A 23,219-nucleotide genomic window follows, 5' to 3' on the forward strand; every position below is an offset into this window, starting at 1 on the left:
TCATACATCATACTATTGCGGTATTACTTTTACCAAAATCCTTTTACCAATAATACGTATTTTTGGAAGAAAAGTTTTACTTCTTAAAGTGATATTGTCTGTAACGTCCCATAAATCATCACTGATAAATTTACTAAGTTCTCCGTATTCTTCTTTCTTCTTATTTTGTAAACAAGATATAAATAACAAGAACCATAAGCCATAAGTCCATATTAATTCAAAGTAGTTGTAGTTGCTAGAATTGGTTATTTTACTGCTCTTTAATTTCAAATATCTCTCATGTGAGCGATAAAAATTCGTCCATATGAGCTGAAAATCGCATCAAGAAGCACCTCTTAATACTTTGTCTAGTAAATTTCATCGGAGAAAAGGGCTCTTTTTCCAGACTGAATATTCATTTGTATTAGCCCCTGTCAAAGCCCCAATAAAAAGATTATTTATGGATGCATGCACATATTGCAATTTTTCTTCAGTTTTTTCTAAATGCAGACTTAAATTTTCTGCAAATTGCTTCATATTATATGTAGAACTCATAGATATACGTATATTTGTAGCTATAGAATGTGACAAGTTACGCATTCTATATCTAAACTCCATGTTAAAAATCAATTCTATGTTCCAATTCCTAACTAAAAAATTGCCTTACTAGTAATTTGAAAATGAAAATTGTATTATATTTACACTTATTTACTTAAAATTTCTATATGATTTATAATGTATATACATGTATATTCTATTAAGGTCCATTGATACTCTGATAAGAGGGATAACTCATAATGACGTGAATGTCTATTATTCCTTAATAGATTTGCCAATTTGAAGTGTCTTTTTGTTGAATTTTGCCCCGCAAGATTTGCTATAATTGTTTGTATTATACATATAAAATATATTTCTTTTTGGAAAATCATTAAGGTTAATGAGTAAGCAAAGGGTTTATGAACACTAATCTAAGAATTGATTTTGTTTCTTCAATTTTAACAGACTTCGGTCTCATGTTTAGCGAAGTAGTTGTTGTTCTGTTAAAAAAGGAAGTCACGCTACACATTAGAGTTCACAATAACATTGATTTATTTCTATTCGTGTTACAAATTCAATCACAATATCTCATGAAATGCTTAAGTTTGCTTGTCAGACGTCAATGTAAAATGCGACTTACAGAAAAAGAGAGTGTATCTCTACTCAATTTAATATATCTGGCTATTGAAAAATAGTTTATCATGTAAAAAAGATAAAGATGACGAACGTTAGTTAATCAACCATTTAAATCCTGAAACAAATCAAATCATAACAATAGCAAAGATTTCTGGAGAATAAAGCATCCCCTGTTGACCGATTACACTTACCGTGAACACTCTGTATTGATCGGATAAACAAGATTAAGAAAAAGAACTCGTTGTCAGAATTGCCTTAAAACAATATTTAGTAATTATAAAGAAACATTTCAGTCAAAATAAGACCTAATGATGGATGGTAAATGTAAACAATTAAGGGTACGTTTCACAAATGAACAATTTTGCAAAATTGCATGACGATTCTGTTAAAAATTGCTAGCTTAAAAGGGTCTTTTTACATTCCTTTTTAAAATATCAAAGCCATCAACGTAAATTACAAAGTTATTAGAAGAAATACGTAGTTTTCTTCTAAGTTGTAAGTTTAAATTTTGTAGAACGGCCTTAGATCTTCAAAATAACCGTAGAATTTGCACTTTTAATCTGGTTATCAAAAGCCCCGTTACATGATCTTATTAGTCGGTTACCCGTCACTATTTAAAACTTTGAACAAGTACTTTCGTTTTGAATCAGGTGGATGAAATATTGGAATTCACATGAGTACCAACTGAGCCCCGTTAGCAGATATATTTTTGCATTCATATGAAGCAGAATTTGTGCAAAAACTTATGTGTCAAAAGAAGAAAACACTTGCTGTGGCCTTCAACTCGACATTTAGATATATCGACGACGTACTGTCAGTTAATAATGGTAATTTCCATTCTTATCTCGATACGATATATACTGGTGAGCTTAAGATGAAAGATGACATAGAGTCTGACACATGTTTCATATTTGGATATTTTACTTGAAAAAGACGTTCATGGTAATCTAACAACCAAGTTCTGTGATAAACGCGGTGACTTGAAATTTTCTATCGTCAACTTCCCTTACTTAAGCAGCGATATACCTTCATCGCCTGCATATGGAGTTTATATATTTCATTTGATTCGATATGCAATAGCATGCCCTACGTATGACCAATTTCTAAAACGAAGATCATTATTTACAAACAACTTGATGAAGCAAGAATTTCAGCAGTCTCGTTTAAAGTCATCATTTCACAAGTCTTATGGTCGATACAATGGCCTCAGTCGTCAGCCAATACCTTTTATCATTGAGTCAAATGTTGACTGACGTTCTACTGTACTACTGGTAATTGTTAGTCCATTATTTATACACATTGACGATGGATTTTTCCGTTATTCCCCTATCATGACAAGAAGCACACAGCGGGTGTGACAGTCGGCAGGGGATGCTTACTCCTCCATGACACCTGATCCCATCTCTGATGTTTTTAAGGTCCATGATTGCTCTGCTTCTTATTTTTTTTTTTATTGTTTTATGGACTTTTGATCTTGAATCTCCACGTTTCATTTTAGAATCAGGCTTTTGAGACAAAGCACCATATGCAATGTGCTGGTGATACTGGAATATTAATTTATACTGTGATACATTAATAATGAAGGATGTGGAGATAACGAACAATATCAATAACTATTTTTCATTGTTTTCTTGTTACAAAGAAACCATCGAAGATTTGTCCACCAGGAAATGCAAAATTTGAATAATAGAACAACATAACTCTTCATAATCCCTCAAAATCAAAATCCAATGAACAATTTTTTTTTTTCTTAAAGTTGACAATAACAAAGCTTAAGTCGTCCTGTTTGACATATTTTTATTATCAGGAAATTAACGAATTTAATCAGTAAAACACTTAATTAAATATAACAAAAGTCTAACAGACACTGTTGTATCTTTGAGTTTACTTGAATTTATCAGTTATGTATCTGATATTGTTAAATAGCAATGGTTATTTCCATTCTTATGTCGATATGATATATTTTGGTGAGCTTGAGATAAAAGATACCACAGAGTCTGACACATCTGTTTCATATTTGGATATTTTACTTTTTAAAAAGACGTTAATGGTAATGTAACAACCAAGCTCTATGATAAACGTGATGACTTTAACTTTTCAGTCGTAAACTTCCTTACGTATTCAGCAACATACCTTAATCACCTGCATACGGGGTATATATCTCAGTTGATTCGATTCGCAAGAGCATGCTTTACGTACGTACAATTTCCAAAATGAGGTAAATTAATATTATTGACGAACACGTTGATGAAAAAAGAATATAAGCAGTCTCGTTTAAAGTCATCGAAATTTCTATGGTCGATACAATAACCTTGTTAGCAAATACAATTTATCATTGAGTCAAATGCTGATTGACATTTTTATGCTAATTGTAAGGCCATTAATATTATTTACACACTAAATTGACGACGGATTTTCCATCATTTACCGATCAAGACAAGAAACACAATTTTCAAATTTTAATTATTTTACCGAGTGGACGAAGAAAATAATTATTTTGGACTGCTGAGTGAGATAATGGACCGCAATTATTTCACACTGTAAATGAGATCAGCTTTAACTCTAAACACCCCGCTTCGAAGAAGAAGTGGGTATAGTCTTTTATTTATTTTAATTAGACAGTACAAGACATGTCAAAAAATTGATAGATATAACAAAACATTTATAGACTGTATTCGAGGGCACATGCGTTCTGTTTGCTGTTTGCCTTTGGCGGTCTCATGATTTTTTTGCGTCCGAGAAAACGCAGCAGGGAATGCTTACTCCTCCATGGTACTGGATCCCACCGCAGATATTTAAAAGGTCCGAGTTTGATCTGCTCCTATTTTGTATAATTTTGTTCTAAGGACTTTGATATTGAATATTGTTCGTTATCTCCATATCCTTCATCGTAAAGATGGAAGCCAGCAAATGAAAAATAAAAGGTGTATGAAACACTTTTATTGACTGTATTCTCAGGCAAAATGTTTTTGTCGATCAGACTGTTTTAGTTCAGGCCAGGAAACTAAGCAAAAGCAGAAACTGAGAACAGAATGTAACGAAGAAAAGAAACAAGTCAAAAAGAGTGCTAGAAATTACAAGAAATAGTTTATCCATGAAATAAACAAAGAGAGCTACCAGACAGATCAACATGTAAAAGCTATACAAAATAACCAGAACATGTGTACAGAACCATTCCAGTAAGAGACAAGGCATGATTATCATTAGTGGTGTAGGACGAAGCTAAATGGGTAGAGCACTTAAAGAAATTCAAAATCGACCACCACTACTCAGTCTTGCAAGCATACCTTAAACAAAAGGAGAACTTCACATCAGCACAGGACTACAATCTTGAACAGAAATCGCAGAGGCTATTATAAAGGAAATGAAAATGGAAAGGTAGCTGGTTCAGGTGCTATCCGTCCTGCTGCACTCAAAGCTATTCCAACAAAGTCAGTAGGGGCGTTACAATCACTACTGCAAAAAGAATATGGGAAGAGGATTCAGTACCAGATGCCTAGAAAACAGGATATCCTATTAAACTACCTCAGAATGGGGTTATGTTGCAGTGTAGAAATTGGCGAAGTGCCATGCTTTTATCCACTTCCAGTTAATTCTAAGAAGCGTATTCCTAGAAAGAATGAAAGAAGCACTGAATCAGAAACTAAGTTCGGAGCAAGTAAGGTCCCGCCAAAACAGACTATATACAGACAACATTGCCACACTTTGTATTTTCATTGGACAGTCTAGGGGAATCTTCTCTTTATTCAACTTTAAAGTTTGTGGACTAGAGAATGCTTTCGACAGTAAGGATATGTCAATATTAGGAAATTCCATCGAAATCCATAGGTATTATGTCGATGCCAAATGTCACATCATCAACAATGGGGAGCTCACGAATCATTTTAATATTAAAACAGAGTTAAGACACGGATTCATCCTCTAACCGACCACATATTCCTGGTAGTCATCGACTGGAAACAACAAAAGACAATAAGACTGGGGAAATAATGAAATATTTGAAAAATATAGCCCCCCCCCCCGAAAAAAAATTCGTTGGTGCGATGTGGTTGCAGCTCTATGCTCACCAAGGAACGAACAGGACTAAATCAACAAACTCAAACAATTAATCTGATTTTGGGTATGAACAAATAAAAGTAACCATCTGTTTGTGATTTTACGTAATCACCATATATACTGTAAATCACTTTTTATTAGCGAGAAATTTATTTTCGCGTAATTACGCTAGACAGTCAAATAAAAATATACTGTTAATAGATAATTTATAAAAGCATCGTCTATATATCTTTTGACAAATTGAAATCTAGAACCTTTCCTAAAGAACACTAAATACTGTATATAAATTCTGAATTTAAAATATATTGGAAAAAAGAGTGGCACAGCTATTTCACATCGGGTTGTTGGAAGATCTGGTTTTAAATGTCTACAGATATTGTCATTACGGAACTTCAGCATCTTTAAAATATTAACTTGTACTGTACTTGTTCAAATAACTAGCTATAGAATAATTTTTAATAAAGTAATTAAATTTGTATATGATGAATTAATGTTGTTTTATTTCAATTTGTGTTTTTTAAAGATGCATGTAATATTGACTTAATTAGATCTTACAATCCATTTTTTTTCAAAAGCAAAATAGTCTCACAATTTTACAAATAACATATATATATATGAGCACAAAGTTAAATTAAAAGTATGGATGTGCCATAATTTGTGTTAAATGATCATTAACAAATTAATAATTTAAAAAAAATATGCCCTCCTCATAAATCTTCTTCCTATACATGTAACAACACGACTATAGTCTATCTTCTTTACCCCTAACCATGTAGGTTGTGATATGATTTCCTTGACATCTAAAACCAAATATAAACTTAGATAAAAAAGATTAATTTCAGTTCGAGCTGCTAGTGATTGTATAGAAAATGAATTTAACTTCGTTCCATCATCACTGATGCCGCAGTCGAGATATTGGAAGAAGTCTTACATGACTGATTATTAACGACTTGATTAGAGCAGGACGTGTAGTTATTTTGCTTAAGAACAGGGACATTAAGTATTTTTTTAAAAACTGTTTCCGGGATTTGTGGTGTTACGAGATGAGATATGACTTGCCTGAAAATTTGATTTAATGAAACATATGAAGATAACGAACAGTATTCAAGATCAAAAGCCCATTAATCAATACAAAATAGGAGCAGAGCAAACACGGACCTCCAAAACATAGGAGGTGGGATCAGCTAGGTGCCATGGAGGAGTAAGCATCCCCTGCAGACTGGTCACACCCGCCATGTGCTCCTTGTAATGATTTGGAAATAACGGGAAAATCAGTCGTCAATTCAGTGTATAGATAATCGACTAACAATTATTATGAGAAACGTCAGTCAGCATTTGACTTAATGATATTTTTTGTATTTACAAACAAGGTCACTGTATCGACCATAGAACTTGCAAAATAATGACTTTAAACGAGACTGCTGATATTCTTGTTTCATCAACTTGTTTGTAAATAATTTACATCGTTTTAGAAATCATTCATAGGTAAAGCATGCTCTTGCGTATCGAATCAACTGAGATACTAGTATATAAACTCCGTACGCGTATGCAGGTGATGAAGGTATATTGCTGCAAAAGTAAGGGAAGTTGAGGATAGAAAAGTTAAAGTCAACACGTTTATCATAGAGCTTGGTTGCTAAATTACCATTTACGTCTTTTTCAAGTAAAATCAATCTCGCCAAGATATATCGTATCGACTTAAAAATGGAAATTACCAGTGTTAATTGACATAAGTCTTCGATCTACCTAAATGTCAAGTTGAAGGTCACAGCAAGTGTTTTTTTTTCATGCATAAGATTCTGCACAAATTCTGCTTCATATGAATACAAAAATAGGTCTGCTAATAACGGGGCGCAATTGGTACCCATGGGAATTCCAATAGATTGTTGGAAGACCTGGTCTCAAACAACGACATAGATATTGTCTATCAGAAACTCAAGCATCTTTTTGATGTGTACTTCAGAATGTTTTTAACAAAATAATTTTGCAAATGATCAATGACAAGTTCAGTAAAGACTCTTTACGAGTTTCATTTTTATTGAAAAAGCAGCTCTCAATAATATAAAAAGCCTGGACTTTAATTTATCGTGGGGAAAGGTTGTGTATAAACTATAAAGTTGAAAAGTCGTAAGTTTTTAAGCTGTTGATTTTGATGAAATCTTGTGATTTCAAATTGTCCAAAATTTCCTTGGAATTTTTAAGTATCCACTTCTGATTTACAACACTACTTGAATATATTGTTGCACAGTACTCTTGAAGTTTCTCCTTTACTACTTTGAATATTTTAGTGAGGAGTAAAGAAAGAGGTTTGGTTGAACATTTAATGGAACCCACTATATATCATTGTTTGTAAGGATTCTTATAAAGTTTTGGAATCCAATATATATATGGTAGTTCAAATTCATTTTGGTTCTTTGGGATATTAAAAATATTCAAAATTGACATATGATTTTGAAGAATTTCCTCCTTAGAAAGGGGACTATGTGTATAAGTTGGATTACCACCTGCCGAATAAAATCCAAGTTCTTCTAAAATACAACTTATATAAAGAGCCTTACAAACGAATTAAGACAATATTGTTACCTGCTTTGTCAGCCGGGACCAGTACGTTCTGATCATGTAATCTATCTTATTCTTTTTTTTCACTTCTCGATCATTGAATACAGAAGGATAGATGGTTTTCATATTGCCCCTTAATCTTTTAATGCGTGATTTCAACATGGATCTGATACATTTAATCCATTCTGCCATATCTGGCCCATCGTCTGGTGATGATGTAAGATCGCGCACCAACAACCTCACTCTCTCGTATAAATTCACCTTGACCTATTGGCAAGACGTTATCAAGACGGCTTGAAATGAATCCATATGCAGAAGTTGCCGGAGTTTTGCCATATGTGCACAAAATACCGCCTACGGACGGGACTTCACTCCAAGCTTCCTGACCACAACCGAGTTCCACTTTTGCAATTAAAGTGGCACGCTTTGATCACGAACTCGTGAGGGAGCCCTTCTGCTCTGGCCGCGGTGAGTTCTTAGCGGAAGTTAGTACGCCCAGTGATGCCGTGTTAACATCACCTCCTCACGCGGTTTTACCAGCTTCCTGAGGCGGTTTACCAGGATACGGCGCTAGGAGCCAGCGCGTGAGAGTTTAGGTGATGGATGAAGACCAGTGACGCATATCCACCCTAATTATAAGTGCAGTCGACAGGCAACAAAGGCTCTACTTCTATCCAGAGCCCCTTTCCCTTAGCCTGGGGGAAGGGGCTTGAAAAGGTTTACCACAACTGGTATGGATAACCTTTATGTGGTTGAAATACAAGAAAGACAAAACAACAAACATACACCGGATATAGTAGGAGCACGGAACGTTTGAACACTTGGACAAATTTATATGTCTCAAACAGACCAGAAAGAAGAACAACAAAGGAACTATCAGATACAATTTGGACATTGCTGCCTTGAGTGAAACTGAAGGAGCCCAAAGCCGAATACACCTTCTTTTGGAGTAGACTGTATCATATCCTCTACACCTAGACAAGAAAAACTATAGTGTAGTAGTTCTCGGGGACTTCAACACCAGGGTAGGATCAGATACGGAATCCTGAGTTGATGTCATTGGAAAGCACGGCGTTGGATCATGTAACAGCAATAGCCTGTGTCTCCTCAGATTGTGTGCCCAGCACAGCCTCAGTATCACAAACACACTCTTCAAAGTGCCAACAAGAAAGAAAGAAAAACCACATGGGTGCATCCTCTCCTCGTTAAAAATACTGGCATCTCACTGACTATGCAATCGTTAAAACAAGAGACATATTCAACCACCCGAGTGCCCACAAGGAAAGAAACCACCCAAGAGACTAAACATTGAGAAACTGCACAAAAATGATATAAAGTAGCTAGTCGCAGACCTTTTGGACGAAAAACTTGAGTCATTGCCTTTTTTAACTCTGGAAGCATTGAGCAGGACTGGGCAGAGTTTAGGAACACTGTACATTATGTATGTGTTGACACACTAGGTCCTAAAATGCATGCACATCAGGACTGGTTTGATGAAAACAAAGAGGCCATAGACAACCTGCGTGAAGAAAAGAACAGACTCTTATAGCAAAACCTTTCGAACAAGACCCCAGCCAATACTGTTGCTCTTCACCAACTGAAGCAGAGTGTGCAGACCAAACCAAGGCATATGAAAGACAGATCTATGACTTAGCAAAAAGGCCGAAGAAATTCAGGGTTATGCTGACATCCGCAATTCCAAATGCTTTTATCAAGCCATAAGAATGCTGTAAGGACATAAGGTTGCATGTAAATCACCACTGCTATCAGCTGATGGAACCAAACTCACTACTGACAAGCCTGGTATTCTTGACAGGTGGGCAGAGCATTTCAATTCGGTTATAAATAGGTCATCTTCAATCAGCAAGGATGCTATAAATCATCTACCTCAGATCCCAATCGACACAGCATTTGACGACCCTCCATCTGGCACAGAGACTCTGAAAGCAATAAAGCAAATCTCAGCAGGCAAAGCTTTCGGAACCGATGCTATTCCAGTCGAGATTTATAAATCTGCTGGACCACGGATGATTCAGAAATTGACCAAACTTTTCAGTCATGGTGGGAAAATGAAATTCTACAACAGGACCTAAAAGATGCCCCAATAGTACACCTCTATAAACGTAAATACAACATAAATTTCTGTGACAACCACAGAGGAATCTCACTCCTATATATCCATTGCTGGAAAGATTCTTACCCCACCTCGGTAGATTTTTCCGTGAAATCCTGGCTTACGATTGGTTGAAGTCTGTCACGTGAAGGCGGTGGATTACTTTTTACACCACCTCTGTTGATTTTTCCGTGAAATCCTGGCTTACGATTGGTTAAATCCAAACCCGGTCAGTAAAATCTATACCCCGTCAGATGTATTACGTCACAAACACAAACGTGACGTCATAATAGGCACAGTATAAGCGCGATGAAGCATTTAGCAGAGAAAACCTTTATAAACTACAGATAAAACGTAAATGTTTCATCGGTGGGGTAAATTCGTTACATAGTCATTTAGTGACAGGGTATGGGATGATACTTGGTTAGTAAATTTCATACCTGACTCGGCTCCGCCTCGCCAGGTATGAAATTTACTAACCAGGTATCATCCCATACCCTGTCACTAAAAGACTATGTAACTAATATTACACGTATACTTCTTCTCCACCTTGAAAATGGGTTATTACCAGAGAGTAAGTGCAGTGAGTTCCGTTCAGGCCTTGGTACAGTGGACATGATCATTGCTGCTAAACAAGTGCAGGGGAAATGCCAGGAACAGAATAGCAGCCTATACAGTGGACCTCACAAAATTGAATATACAGTCAAGTGACGAACAGGCTTATGGTTAATAATCCGGATGTTTCCATACAAATTTTCCGGTGATTTTTAAAAAAATGAAACTCGTGTAACAAAATTTTAAAATGTTATTCTGTCTTGTTTAACTGGTGATTCAGATATCCGTGTATTTTGTATTTTCAAAAATCCGGACAAATTTCAATGGGAACCAAAGCGTCCGGATAAATGAGATATGTGATTTGTTATTGAATTTTGCACAAAATACAAAAAATTAACGTAGACCTCTAAAGGAAAACAAAATTGAAGCTTTTGATACAGTCAAGTGATTGAATAGAACAGGCTTATGGTTAATAATGGAGAAATTTGGGTACCCACCAATATTCATCAACATGGTGCATCAATTTCATGATGGCATACAGGCCAAGTTCTTGATAATGGCAACCAATCTGCTCCCTTTCAGGTAGGTCAAGCAAGGCTCTGTTCTTGCCCCAGCGTTGTTCAGCTTGATGTTCACAGCAATTCTGACAGATGCCTTCTCGGAAAATGATCTAGGCATTGAAATCAGATACCGTACGATGAGAGTATACCTGTGCATGCAACATGTTATAATTCGATTGTGGTTAGTACATTTAGTTTGGGACTTGGACAATTTTCTAATTCTTATTTTTAAAGTATTTCTTCTTCTCAAACTTTTTTCAGTGAAGATGAAACAAATAAATACCACTTCTTCTGTCCTGCCGATTTTATGGACAATAAATACCCCCCCCCCCCTTCTCAAATGGTTGACCTAAAGAGCTTACCACTGCTTACTTACTGGAAGAGCCGATCACAATACATATTTGTTTAGTACGGAAGCGTATTAGTGCCATGCAATATTTTTTTTAAGTTGATGATTCCAACTTTAAAGTTGGTAATTCCAACTTTATTCTTGGCTTTTTTCCAACTTTAAAGCCTTTAATCTTGGTCTTTAACGTTGGTAATTCCACCTTTAATCGCTAAAAATATATATTCGTTTTTCTTTTGAAAAATAATTGTCCATAAATTATTTCAACTTTTGCTTTTCCAACTTTAAAGTGGAAATTATATCCCCTTTAAAGTCTTTTTCTTTTTAAAGATATCAAAATTCAAAAGCTAAAAAAATAATTTTTGTTAGGTCACACAAAAAATAATCCTTTGTTGACATTTGTTGACATTGCGTGAAATCACCTTCGAAAAATTAAATTTATCGCTTACATGTATAAATCATGTAATTCCAACTTTAAGCTTTTCCAACATTAATTTGAGATCTCCCCCATTTTTCCATTATCAACTTTATTAATGTAAATGTAATACACTGGAATAGACTGGTTATCAATATTTTTGCCCTGAGGGGGGGGGGGTTGCAGAAGAGACTAAAGAAACTCCCTTTTTAAAAACTCTTTTAATATATATCTGATTTTCCTTTTTATCTGTGTAAATATGCATTTTTATTAATATAAAAATTACTATGGATTATATTCAATTAATTTCTTAATTTTTAAAAGATATATCATGACTGTTAGGAAAAAAAAAATATTACATAACTCTCTAATGGAAAAAAAATACATGTATATTTCGGACCGTATCAATTTTGTATTGGAACATAATATTTTCAGTTTGGGGCCCTATCAACAACCATAACTAGATATAACCGATGAAAGTATTTTTTTCAAAGCTGACTTCAAAACAGATCTTAACTTCCCGTCAGGAACTGCTGTTTTTAGTGCCATGCAATATTTAAAGTTGGAAAAGCCAAGATTAAAGTTGGAATTACCAACTTTAAAGTAGGATAAACCAAGATTAAAGTTGGAATTACCAAGATTAAAGTTGGAATTACCAACTTTAAAGTTGGAAAAGCCAAGATTAAAGTTGGAATTTCCAACTTTAAAGTTGGAGAAGCCAAGATTAAAGTTGGAATTACCAACTTTAAAGTTGGAAAAGCCAAGATTAAAGTTGGAATTACCAACTTTAATGTTGGAATTACCAACTTTAAAGTTGGAATTACCAACTTTGAAGTTGGAATTACCAACTATAAAGTTGGAATTACCAACTTTTAAAAAAATATTGCGTGGCACTAATACGCTTCCGTAGTTTAGGCTTAACCTTTAAATGTAGTTCTCTGTCACACACACTCGAGGCCCGTAGAAAACTATTTCACTTGTGGCACCCCCCCCCCTTTTTGCCGCTGCTGTCATTCTGCAATTTCGATCGGGCTCGGTGTTTCCTTTACGCAACCGGACCTTTCGGCGACAGTTACACAAGGAAAGCCGAAAAGGTTTTAGTGGATTGTGAAAACTGATTTTTGAAGACAGTTAACAGAAAAAGATGTCTTCGTTGAAACAGGTAATTATTTTCACATGTGTTGTTACACTTTGTGCAATGACCACCTTGATATCGAAAGTGCGAATTGCCTCTAATGTTTAAACTTTGAACCCATCAACCAAAATCAAGAAAAATAATTTTTCTGCACTATTTAAAAGCGTGTAAGCCTTAAAAATGGGAAAATATTTATGAAAAAATCATAGTCGTTCTTAAAAACATTGGAAAACTGAATTTTTATCTTCTTTGACATGTAAACTGGTAAAGGCTTATAAGCTGATAAGCACACTGCTGTACGATGCCATACCCTATTGTTTTTAGCACCATATTCAAAGCAATATGAAACATTAGCCTGGTTCCCTGTCCCTATTTTGCTTTGTAAACTCCACGTCACTAGGACCAGGTGGAGTACAGTGGATTCAAGGCGAATGTGTAAAATGAACACAACTGTGCTTCCCTCCCTGCCCAGGAAAAAAATTTTCTGATTTAAAAAAAGCAACATTGATTTATGCTGAAACACTATGGAAATTAACCTGTTAGTCTACAGCAGTTGTGAGATATGTTCAAACAAAATAAATGGTGGACTCATTCTCACAAACTTATGCAAAATTGTCATTTATTACAATAAAAAAAATAAATTTACTTGCTTAGTTACTTGACCTTTGCAAACAAATGGATGCTACAAATCTCTGTAAACACATCACCAAAACATTTCAACAGGCTATAAATTATTTATAGACAAAAAATTTTCACTTCTGTTTTGATTCAAGGGACTTGTCTACCGGCCTTTCTATTGTACAGCAACTATTTTGAAACTGCACAATATTTTAATTTTTAACTGTTTGATGAAACCAGTTTGTTCAATCAACAAAAAAATTATTTTAATTAACTTTCTTTTATTAAACAAAGTACAGGGATCGACATTAACAATTGTCCGACTGCCCGGCACAAGTAAATCAGCAGTTTGGGCAAGTAAAACCATCAATGTACTTGTCCAATCTGGCAAGTGGATATTTCTGATAGAAACACTTTTTTTAATCTTACATTAGTTTATAAACAAAACAATAAATTGAACAGTTGATTTCCGCCAAAAACGGGACATTGTTTTTGCATTTGGAATCCCTTGGTAGCGTTTCTGGATCATACCTGTACCTTTATTCAGAAATCGGGTTTGTTATTCTTTTTTCTTTCATAGTTTACAAAAAATATTCTCTCTGTCTGACAACTTATTATGAACTTTTATTACATTCTTACGAAGTAGATAATAATAGAATAGTTTATTTATTCACTTACAGAATATACTGTAAACCAACTTTTATTCGTGACGACTTTATTTCGCGATTTACCAGGGGTAAACTAGTTCGCGGCAATTAATTTTCGCGATCAAGCCGATTTTGGATCTGTTATTAATGGACAAAGAGACTTTAAAGACCGGTTCACGGCGAGAAATATTCGCGATGACAAGGCTCTTGCGAGCTTCGCGAAAATTTCTTACACGCGAATAAAAGTTGGTTTACAGTACTGTAAAGAACACCTGTTATTCTCAATGCTTGATGTTTATTGATTCAAAACATGGTAACTGTTAGGGATGGGTATCGCCAAAAATTTCGTATCGCGATATATTACGATTTTTTCCCACAATATTACGATAATATCATGATATTTTTAAAGCAGTTTTTACAATGATTTTATATAAAAAGTCATTATTTTTCTAAACAATTATGCTAGAAAAACAAAACTTTACTTTCTTGAAATTTTTATGCATATAAATTCAATTATGTTTGGACGGTAAGATGCCATTCTTTTCACTTTTTACAACATTTTTTATACTTTCTGTAATTGTAATTTGAAAGATTGAATAAATAAATGAATAATTTCTGGACTTTATAATATGTACCTAAAGACCGGTATTTAGGTCTCCGTATCACGATACGTATCACGCAACAAAAAATCGCGATATACCGGTATATCGATAAAATTGCACATCCCTAGTAACTGTTTTCCTTTTAATAGTGACCTCAATTTTTTAGGGAAAAAAATTATTTTAAAAAATTGTAAAAAAATAATATCAGTGCTTTGCTGTGTGTGTGTTCATGATAGTAAATGACAGGATCTCAAGTTATTTACATATATTTTTACAAAATGTAGCACCATGGTCATATCAAAAAAATTGAAAAAATGACTTTTTCCATTGTGTTACGAGTAAGTTCAAAATAGAAATTAATTTTTCACTCTTTATTATTTACAGCAACAAATTAAGATACAGTAACTAGTATTTTCTTCTTTAAAATTATTGGGCAATCAAGTTTTTTGTTCGGACAAGTCAAAATTGTAGTTCACTTGGAATGTAGTAAATCTGAGCAGATCTGCTTGAAATTTGTGTGTGTTAGTTTGTTCTTGTGCAAACAGTAATTGACATAATTTGCATCAAGATGTTGAATGCTTTCTTGCTTTATGAATATGCTTTTTATGAGGGAATGTTCTGCTTTGTTGTGCCCATGTTTAAATCAGGGACCTTTATACTAACTGGATAGGCAACTCTTGCAAATCTCGCTATATCTTGTAAGTTGCGGGATTTTGTAAATCAACTTTAATTAATTATATCTCTAATGCTATCACATATTTTATATTAAAACCTTTAATTATCTATCAAAAAATCATTCAAGATTTGTTTTTAGCACGAATTATACTCCTTATCTCAGTAGTAATTTTGTTTTATTCAAAATTGGCACATGCCGGGGTCTGCCCATGATCAGCCATATTTCTGAGAAATTGCCGATTTTCATGTTTGTTTTCTTTATATTTAAATCATATTATTTATGATTTAAAATTTATTAAAAATCAATTCCAATACATAAAAGGAATAAATGATATTAATCAGAAAACACCCTGTTTACTGGGAATAAACGCAGTTTGAAAAAGTTGTAGTGTACGTTGTACATGATGTTTTGGGTAAATAAACATAGTATATAGGTCCCTGTTTAAATATAGTGAAACTTTGTTATTTTGATGGGACTCAAAGAAAAACTTCAAGATATCCAAGTACATGTATTCAAGAAATCAAGAGTAAAACAATTTCTGAATAAATAGCCGAAACTTTAAATCTCTTTGACATATCCTTGGAATTTGAGATCAAGATTCTGAAGTTCAACTTTATTTACATACATGTATCATGCGTCACAGACTTAAAAATGCTCTTTTTTTTTGTTGTTAGATTTCTCAGAAGTTTGGCCATCTATTGAGACAAATTCCCAGAAGACATTATTCTGCTGCTGCTCAGGCTAGCTCAGGAGTTAACTTTGGTAATTATTAAATAAGTATTGATATACTGTTAAACTAATGGAATAGATGCATGTGTAGTTTTGAAAATCTTTTTTGAATTTTATAAAGAATATTACTAGAAAAAAAATCATAATATATTTCGTTGACAAAAGAATCAAGATCTATAAAAAAAAGTTTGTTTTTTGATTTCCCTGGTGACCTTAATTTACAACTCAGATCCTATTTAAAAAAAAAAAGAAAAAAATTCTGATGCATAAAAAAAGAGATTCACTTTATCAATAAAATGACCCTGTTCAGCTATTGATTAACTGACCGAGACCTAATGTCCCATTTCAAACGTCTGCTCAATACAAAGTAAAAACTTGGAGCTTTCATTTGTGATATTGCAATGTTCTGCAGTTTTGCAGAAAACGAGTGTGAATACCTTAATTCAGCAAAGAATTGAAATATGAGCCCAACGTATGATCAAAAATATTTTGGATGTGAGATTAAGCTCTTTGCAAAATATTGAAAAACATGCTAAACTTTTGGACATTTTAAATAAAGATTCTTTTCAGGATTTTTTCAGGACTTGTTATATATAAGAAGTTCAGGGGAAAAAATGGCAAGCTTAATTACTTCCTATTTTTTAAGCCTGAAACTATAGAAACCTATTTTTCTTCTCAGCTTAAATAACATGAATTGATTTGAACTAAATGGACCTTGGGTAATTTTTTGCTTATTTTTATTAATCAATCATATTATTACCTAAATCAAGAAAAATGAGAAGTCACAGGGTGCGAGTTTGGGAATGTTGTAAATGACAGGATGTTCAGGAGTAATCACCCTCAATTTAGCATAAAACAAGACTGATTAATTCTCGTATTCCTTATTAACAGGAGCAGTGGTTATGTTTTTGGCAGATATTTTATCTATGATGGGGCACTAATAATGCACTAAATAAGGTCCCTAACCATCTTTGCACTTAGCTGTGAGTTCACATTCGAAACCTAAGCAGGTTCTGTTTGTGATGCAAATTAGTGCTGATAATGCTCGCTATTCCTTAAGGACCCTCCATACACTAATGAAATACATGTATGCTTTTTTGACTTTGAGTAAGTTATTTAGTGTTAAAGAGTACATATTGAGATCATTTAGTTCACTTTAACATATAGGGTATTTGCCTTTTATAAACAGGAAAAATCATAAAAAAAATATAAATTTATGATAAAGAAAAATTATTTTGCTTATACACTCAAATGGGGAAAATGTTAATTTTCAAATAAAGTGTCAATCACTCTATCATGGTTCAATATAAAGTTTACAATACTTGTCAATGAATTACTTACAATTTATGTAATACGGAGCATATTGCAATTTATTCTATTTTATATCAAATGGTAGATCAGACTAATTACAGAAAAGTACCCTGAAATTAGATTGCAATGTAAAGAGGGTACTTGATGCATGGAAGGACACCTCTCCGCAAAAATGTGTTTGACACTCCTTAAATTATTAATCCAGTGTAGGTTTTGTAATTTATGCTTTTGTATACCATCAATCTTTATTATTTTTAATCATGTACATTTTAATATTTGTTAATTTATTTAATGTCAAAATTTCTCACAATAATTTTATTTTCTATTAAGAATTATCAGATGAGCAAAAAGAATACCAGGACTTAGCCAGGAAATTTAGCAGAGAGGAAATTGTCCCAAATGCTCCTCACTATGATAAAACAGGGGAGGTAAGAACTAGAATCAAAAGGATTTAAAAAAGAACAGGGGGATTAAGCTAGAGGATGATGTGATAAATCTGAAGAGATAAGCTAGAGGAAGATAAAACAGGGGAGATAAGCTAGAGGATGATGAAACAGGGGAGATAAGCTAGAGGATGATGAAACAGGGGAGATAAGCTAGAGGATGATGAACCAGATACCTTGACTCGAGAATTATTGAAACATTTAAAAGTTAAGGTCTTAAAGTGAATGGCTAGAGGTAAAAACAAGGAAGTTGCAGATAGTAACAGATGCAAATCCTTGACTACTTCATTTCTTAGAAAACTTTTGACTTTAAGCAACATTCAGTTTAAACATTACATCTGTTGTGTTTTCTAGCATATAAATAAATTGAAAAAATGTATATACATATACCTCAAGAGTAGAACTTTGGAAGATTCCACTGAATTTGAAAAATTCTATTGTTTGTTTATAATTTATTCTTTAGTACCCATGGGATATCATTAAGAAGGCCCACGGTTTGGGTTTGATCAACATGCACATTCCTAAGGAACAGGGGGGATTGGATCTTGGCATCTTTGACACCTGCCTGGTCACAGAAGAACTAGCATATGGCTGTACAGGGATACAAACCGCTATTGAGGCCAACTCGCTTGGGGTATGTCAAACTTAATTATGTCTTACAGTTACTTTTATAAAAAATTTCTGGAAAATAATCATGAAGAAAACTTTTGACTTTAAAAGTTTAAATTAGGTATTAATGAACTTAATCTTTACATAGAGGTTTTAAAAACTATTTTTTCAGAGTTGTTTTTATTTTAAATTTGTTCAAGAATATTTTTTAAGCCCATTTTGAAATGAACAAGATGTATTTGTGAAACACTATGCACCTGGTGGCAACAAAGCAGGGCTCTCACACCACTTTTGAAGATTCGGGGCCTGAATTTAAAAAATTCTATGTTTTTTGGGAAAAGTTGGATATTAACCAAAATTCATTTTAAAAAATCTTCAAAGTTGGGTTTGATCAACATGCACATTTGAGCATCAATTTAACTCTGGTTTTGAATAAACAGTGGTAAACAGAAGAACATAGCATATGGCTGTACAGGGATATGAAAGTACATTAGATTTGTTATTACTATCTTTGAGTGCTGATGATTAATTATGTCTTACAGTTACTTTATAAAAATTTGTATCTTTCTGCTGATTGTCAGTTTTGGAAAATAATCACGAAGAACCACTTGAAAAAAATCTTGAAATGATATTTCTAGGTGCAAATGTGTAAATGTTTAAATGAAATGTCTCTTTTTGAAACAAAAATGATGTTTTTTTAAAAAAGATTTTTTCATAGTTAGTACACATTTTTTTTAAAAAAAAAATTGTGCAAGAATTTCGGAAATTTACACCTTTCATTTTGAAAAAAAGACCTTTGTGTTTGTGAAACACTATATGCCCTGTGGCAACAAAGTATGAAAAAGTTATTTTAAGCATATAGGTCACAGTCAAGGTCACAAGGTCATTGACCTTGTTGTCATTTGAAAGAACTAAATTAATGGAGTGTGCATAAAATATGAAGTCTCTATCTCCTTTGGTTCTCAAGTTAGGGGAAAGTTTGAAAAAGCTATTTTTAGCATATAGGTCACAGTCAAGGTCACAAGGTCATTGACCTTGGTGTCATTTGAAAAAGCTTAATAAGTGAAGTATGCATACAAAATATGAAGTCTCTATCTCTCATGGTTCAAAAGTTATGGCAAATGTTAAAGTTGACAACAGACAGACAAACAGCTAAACAGACAGACAGACAGGACAAAAACAATATACACCGCCAATCTATCGATCAGGGTGCATAAATTAAATTTTGCTGAACAATGTCCATTATTTGTATTTATAAAGCCGTTTTATAATAATTCAACCTTACATTTCATTTACAGCAAATGCCTGTTATAATTGCTGGGAACAAAGCTCAAAAGGACAAATATCTAGGTCGCATGCTGGAGGAACCACTAATGTGTGTAAGTGGCATTTTTGATGATATATTGCATTTATTACATGCATGACAAGGAAGGGAAAAATGTGATGGTCAGTTGGGTTCACTGTTGGCCAGATCCTGTTGCTCAGTTGGTCAAGCAGCTGAATGGAGATTCAGGGGTCCCAAAATTTTATATCTTGATCTGGTCCATTGATTTTCTCTGCTTTTCCTTACATTTCATTTTACAGACCAAAGTTTCTTATTTTTAGTTTTACAGATTTTTTGTTTAACAAGTCTTATCATATTTCAAGTTTTACATGCCTGTCTTAATGTTAATTTTACTAGTTTTACCTTTTTTCTTTGAATTCTTTTTATTATAGGCATATTGTGTCACTGAACCAGGAGCGGGGTCAGATGTAGCAGGGATCAAAACTAAAGCCGTCAAGAAAGGAAATGAGTACGTTATTAATGGCCAGAAGATGTGGATCACCAATGGGGGCCATGCTAACTGGTATTTTGTGTTAGCCCGCACTGCAGAGGATCCTAAGACATCAGCAGGCAAAGCTTTCACAGGATTCATCGTGGACAGGGATACACCAGGCCTTACTGTGGGAAGGAAGGTCAGGGTCATTCTTTAATCTAGAAAATCATTAAAATGATATTCAAACTGACTAATTTAGCATGTATATGCATATTTTATATTTTTTTTATCATCAAATTCTGAAGTACAGGATTTTTAGCTCACCTGAATAAACTCAGCCCACCATCAACACCACCCCTTTAAAATACCCCCCCCCCCCCCAAAAAAAAATGTCCACAGCTTGATTAAAAAAGCCTAATCGTTTTAGACAGATTGCAGATTGAGTCAGATTATTTAATATTTTTAAGATAATGTGAACTTCATGGCCTCTGGATTAAAACACAAACCAAATTCAATTGTTGAAAAGTTGTTACGTGATACTCAGGTGACCTATAAGGCCTGTGGGCCTCTTGTTCTGGTTTTATCTTGTATGTTGCAGAGGATGACTCACCCCCAACCCACCCTACCAACAACACCACCCCTTTAAAATAAAAATCCCCCCCCAAAAAAAATGTCCACAGATTGATTGAAAAAGCCTAACGGTTTGAGACAGATTGAGTCAGATTATTTAATATTTTCAAGATAATGCAGTCAGTTGACAATTTTGTAGTTTCATTTAATTCAAACAAATTAGAAGAAATGAGATAAAGTATCCAGCCTTCTTTCTTTTTATGTAGTTACACTGGTGCTGAGTTAAATAATGATCAATTACAAGTACTTACTAAAGTACTGGATAAACATTTAATCATTTTTTTTTAATGAATTTCTTTGCTGTAAAATTTGAGTAGGAGCTTTTAAAAGCTAGGATTATTCTAATTTTGATAAACTCTTGTAGAATCTTTCATGCTATCCAAAATTCATTCTGACCAATATTGATTTTTTTTCTTTGTTGGAATTTAAAAAAAGAAAAGATGTACATTCCTAAGATAATTGGTAATATATCATTCACTCTGGCAAAAGTACAACTATTATTACAAATATTTCCTTCAATATCCCCAATTATAAAACACAAAAAACTTTGTTTACAATAGAGACAGTATGGGAAAGAGGCTAACACACACATGATATATGTTATCTGACAGATCAGCTGTGTAATGTAGATAATTCTAGGTTGTGTCTGTCTATTGCAGGAGTGGAATATGGGGCAAAGGGCTTCCGACACAAGAGGAATAACTTTTGAAGATGTTGTAGTTCCTGCAGAGGTTTGTTTTACGCAATTGTTTTAAAATGATAAATATTTATTTAACATTTATAACAGAATAAGAAAAATCGGTGTCGTGCAGATTAAAATTGATTTAATTAAACTTAAAGTTAAAACTTCAGATTTTTTATGATTGTAGAATGTTTTGGGTGCAGAAGGCATGGGATTCAAAATAGCAATGGGAGCTTTTGATAAAACAAGACCACCGGTAAGTTTCTGAGGAACTTAAGTCCCTGTGAAGTAGGTCTAATGTGTTTCTTTTTGGAAAAAGAAAAGATGTCAGACATTAAATGAATTCAAATCTTCATGAGATCAACCAACTTTAGAGAGCCTCTAAGTTCTCCTTATTGTTTGAACTTGTAGAGTTTCACAAAAATTCTGCATACAGTAAATAGGGTTATAGAGAAATACCAGGGACTGAGGATTTGCATTATAAACATTTTTTGTTATATCCCTCAAGTTTAAAATGTATAGTAAAGTCATTGGGAATGAAAATCAATTCCCTGTAAGTGTCAATTCATATCAATTCCCTGTAAGTGTCAATTCATTATAAGCATGTTAACTATAACTGTGTTTTACTGTACAGTCAATTCTCGAATTATCGCCATTCGATTCATCGCCATTTTCGCAATACCGCCATGATTTCCCAAGAACGTTTTTCCTGCTATATAAAATTCTCTTTATAACGCCAAAATAGCCACCCTGTTTTCACAACAAACGTCCATTTTTAAGTGTCAATCGATATACCGCCACAAATGAAGCGCGGCTAATTGGTTGACGCTTTCCCTGTTGTAAAGTATGCAAACCCAGCAAGGCACATGCAATTAAATAATTAAATCAGATTTAAATAAACAATAATTTTAACATTATATAATAATTTTTTTATGTTTAATAAAAATCATTTATATCCACTGTGACGAAAGCAGTCATTGTTAATGTACACCGATAACGATAAAATGCTTTAAACTTAAATAAAATAATTATACGGTATAAAGTCATTAACAATGATGCCATAAACAATGAAATGAAAATCAATATATCACCTGTACACGTTTTTATTGTTCAATATCATTTACATGCAAACATATGTACTTGTCTTTATTTCATAATTGCACATTTTGTTTTAGCAAAATTGTACATAAAGAAGTATTTTCAAATTTAGAAATATGTTTTTATATTGCACATTATAAGCTAAATGGTTAACTATAACTGTGTTCATCGCCAAATTCGTTATACCGCCATAATTTCTATTATGGTATAACTGTACATGTATAATATGGTATTTTCTTTATCGCCTTTAAATATAAGTATTCTGGATTTGAGTAGGTGGCAGCAGGAGCTGTTGGACTGGCACAGAGAGCTCTAGATGAGGCCACAAAATACTCCATGGAAAGGAAAACCATGGGAAAACTCATCTGTGAGGTAATTAATTCTGAACATATGGACGTACATGTAATTTTAATTGTTCAATATAGAAAGTATTATTACATGTTGAATCAAAGGTAAAATGTGCACACATTAGTTTTAAAGATCAGTTTGAAAATTAGAGATTTCACGGTAGTCACTGTACTTTGTA

General features: G+C 33.5%; 1 protein-coding gene across 1 annotated transcript; it reads left to right on the forward strand.

Annotated features, from left to right (window-relative positions):
* The first annotated feature begins 3,365 nt into the window (after window positions 1–3,365).
* On the forward strand, window positions 3,366–23,171 carry LOC134258601 (medium-chain specific acyl-CoA dehydrogenase, mitochondrial-like). Its single transcript, XM_062741154.1, has 12 exons — window positions 3,366–3,370; window positions 4,491–4,810; window positions 9,228–9,290; window positions 9,538–9,828; window positions 17,805–17,902; window positions 18,381–18,551; window positions 19,825–19,905; window positions 20,243–20,482; window positions 21,573–21,644; window positions 21,783–21,851; window positions 22,970–23,065; window positions 23,166–23,171. Exons 1-12 carry the CDS (start codon window positions 3,366–3,368, stop codon window positions 23,169–23,171), a joined length of 1,512 nt encoding a protein of 503 aa, XP_062597138.1.
* The last annotated feature ends 48 nt before the right edge of the window (window positions 23,172–23,219 follow it).

The sequence above is a fragment of the Saccostrea cucullata genome, unplaced genomic scaffold (assembly GCF_032062105.1).
Source record: "Saccostrea cucullata isolate Sc308-1 unplaced genomic scaffold, CSIRO_AGI_Scuc_v1 ctg1451, whole genome shotgun sequence".
Classification (NCBI taxonomy): Eukaryota; Metazoa; Mollusca; class Bivalvia; order Ostreida; family Ostreidae; genus Saccostrea; species Saccostrea cuccullata.

Coding starts and splice junctions, on each gene's coding strand:
- LOC134258601 (XM_062741154.1), top strand. Junction 4,811..9,227: donor AGAAACTAAGTTCGGAGCAA/GTAAGGTCCCGC, acceptor TTGACACACTAG/GTCCTAAAATGCATGCACAT. Junction 9,291..9,537: donor AGAGGCCATAGACAACCTGC/GTGAAGAAAAGA, acceptor CACTGCTATCAG/CTGATGGAACCAAACTCACT.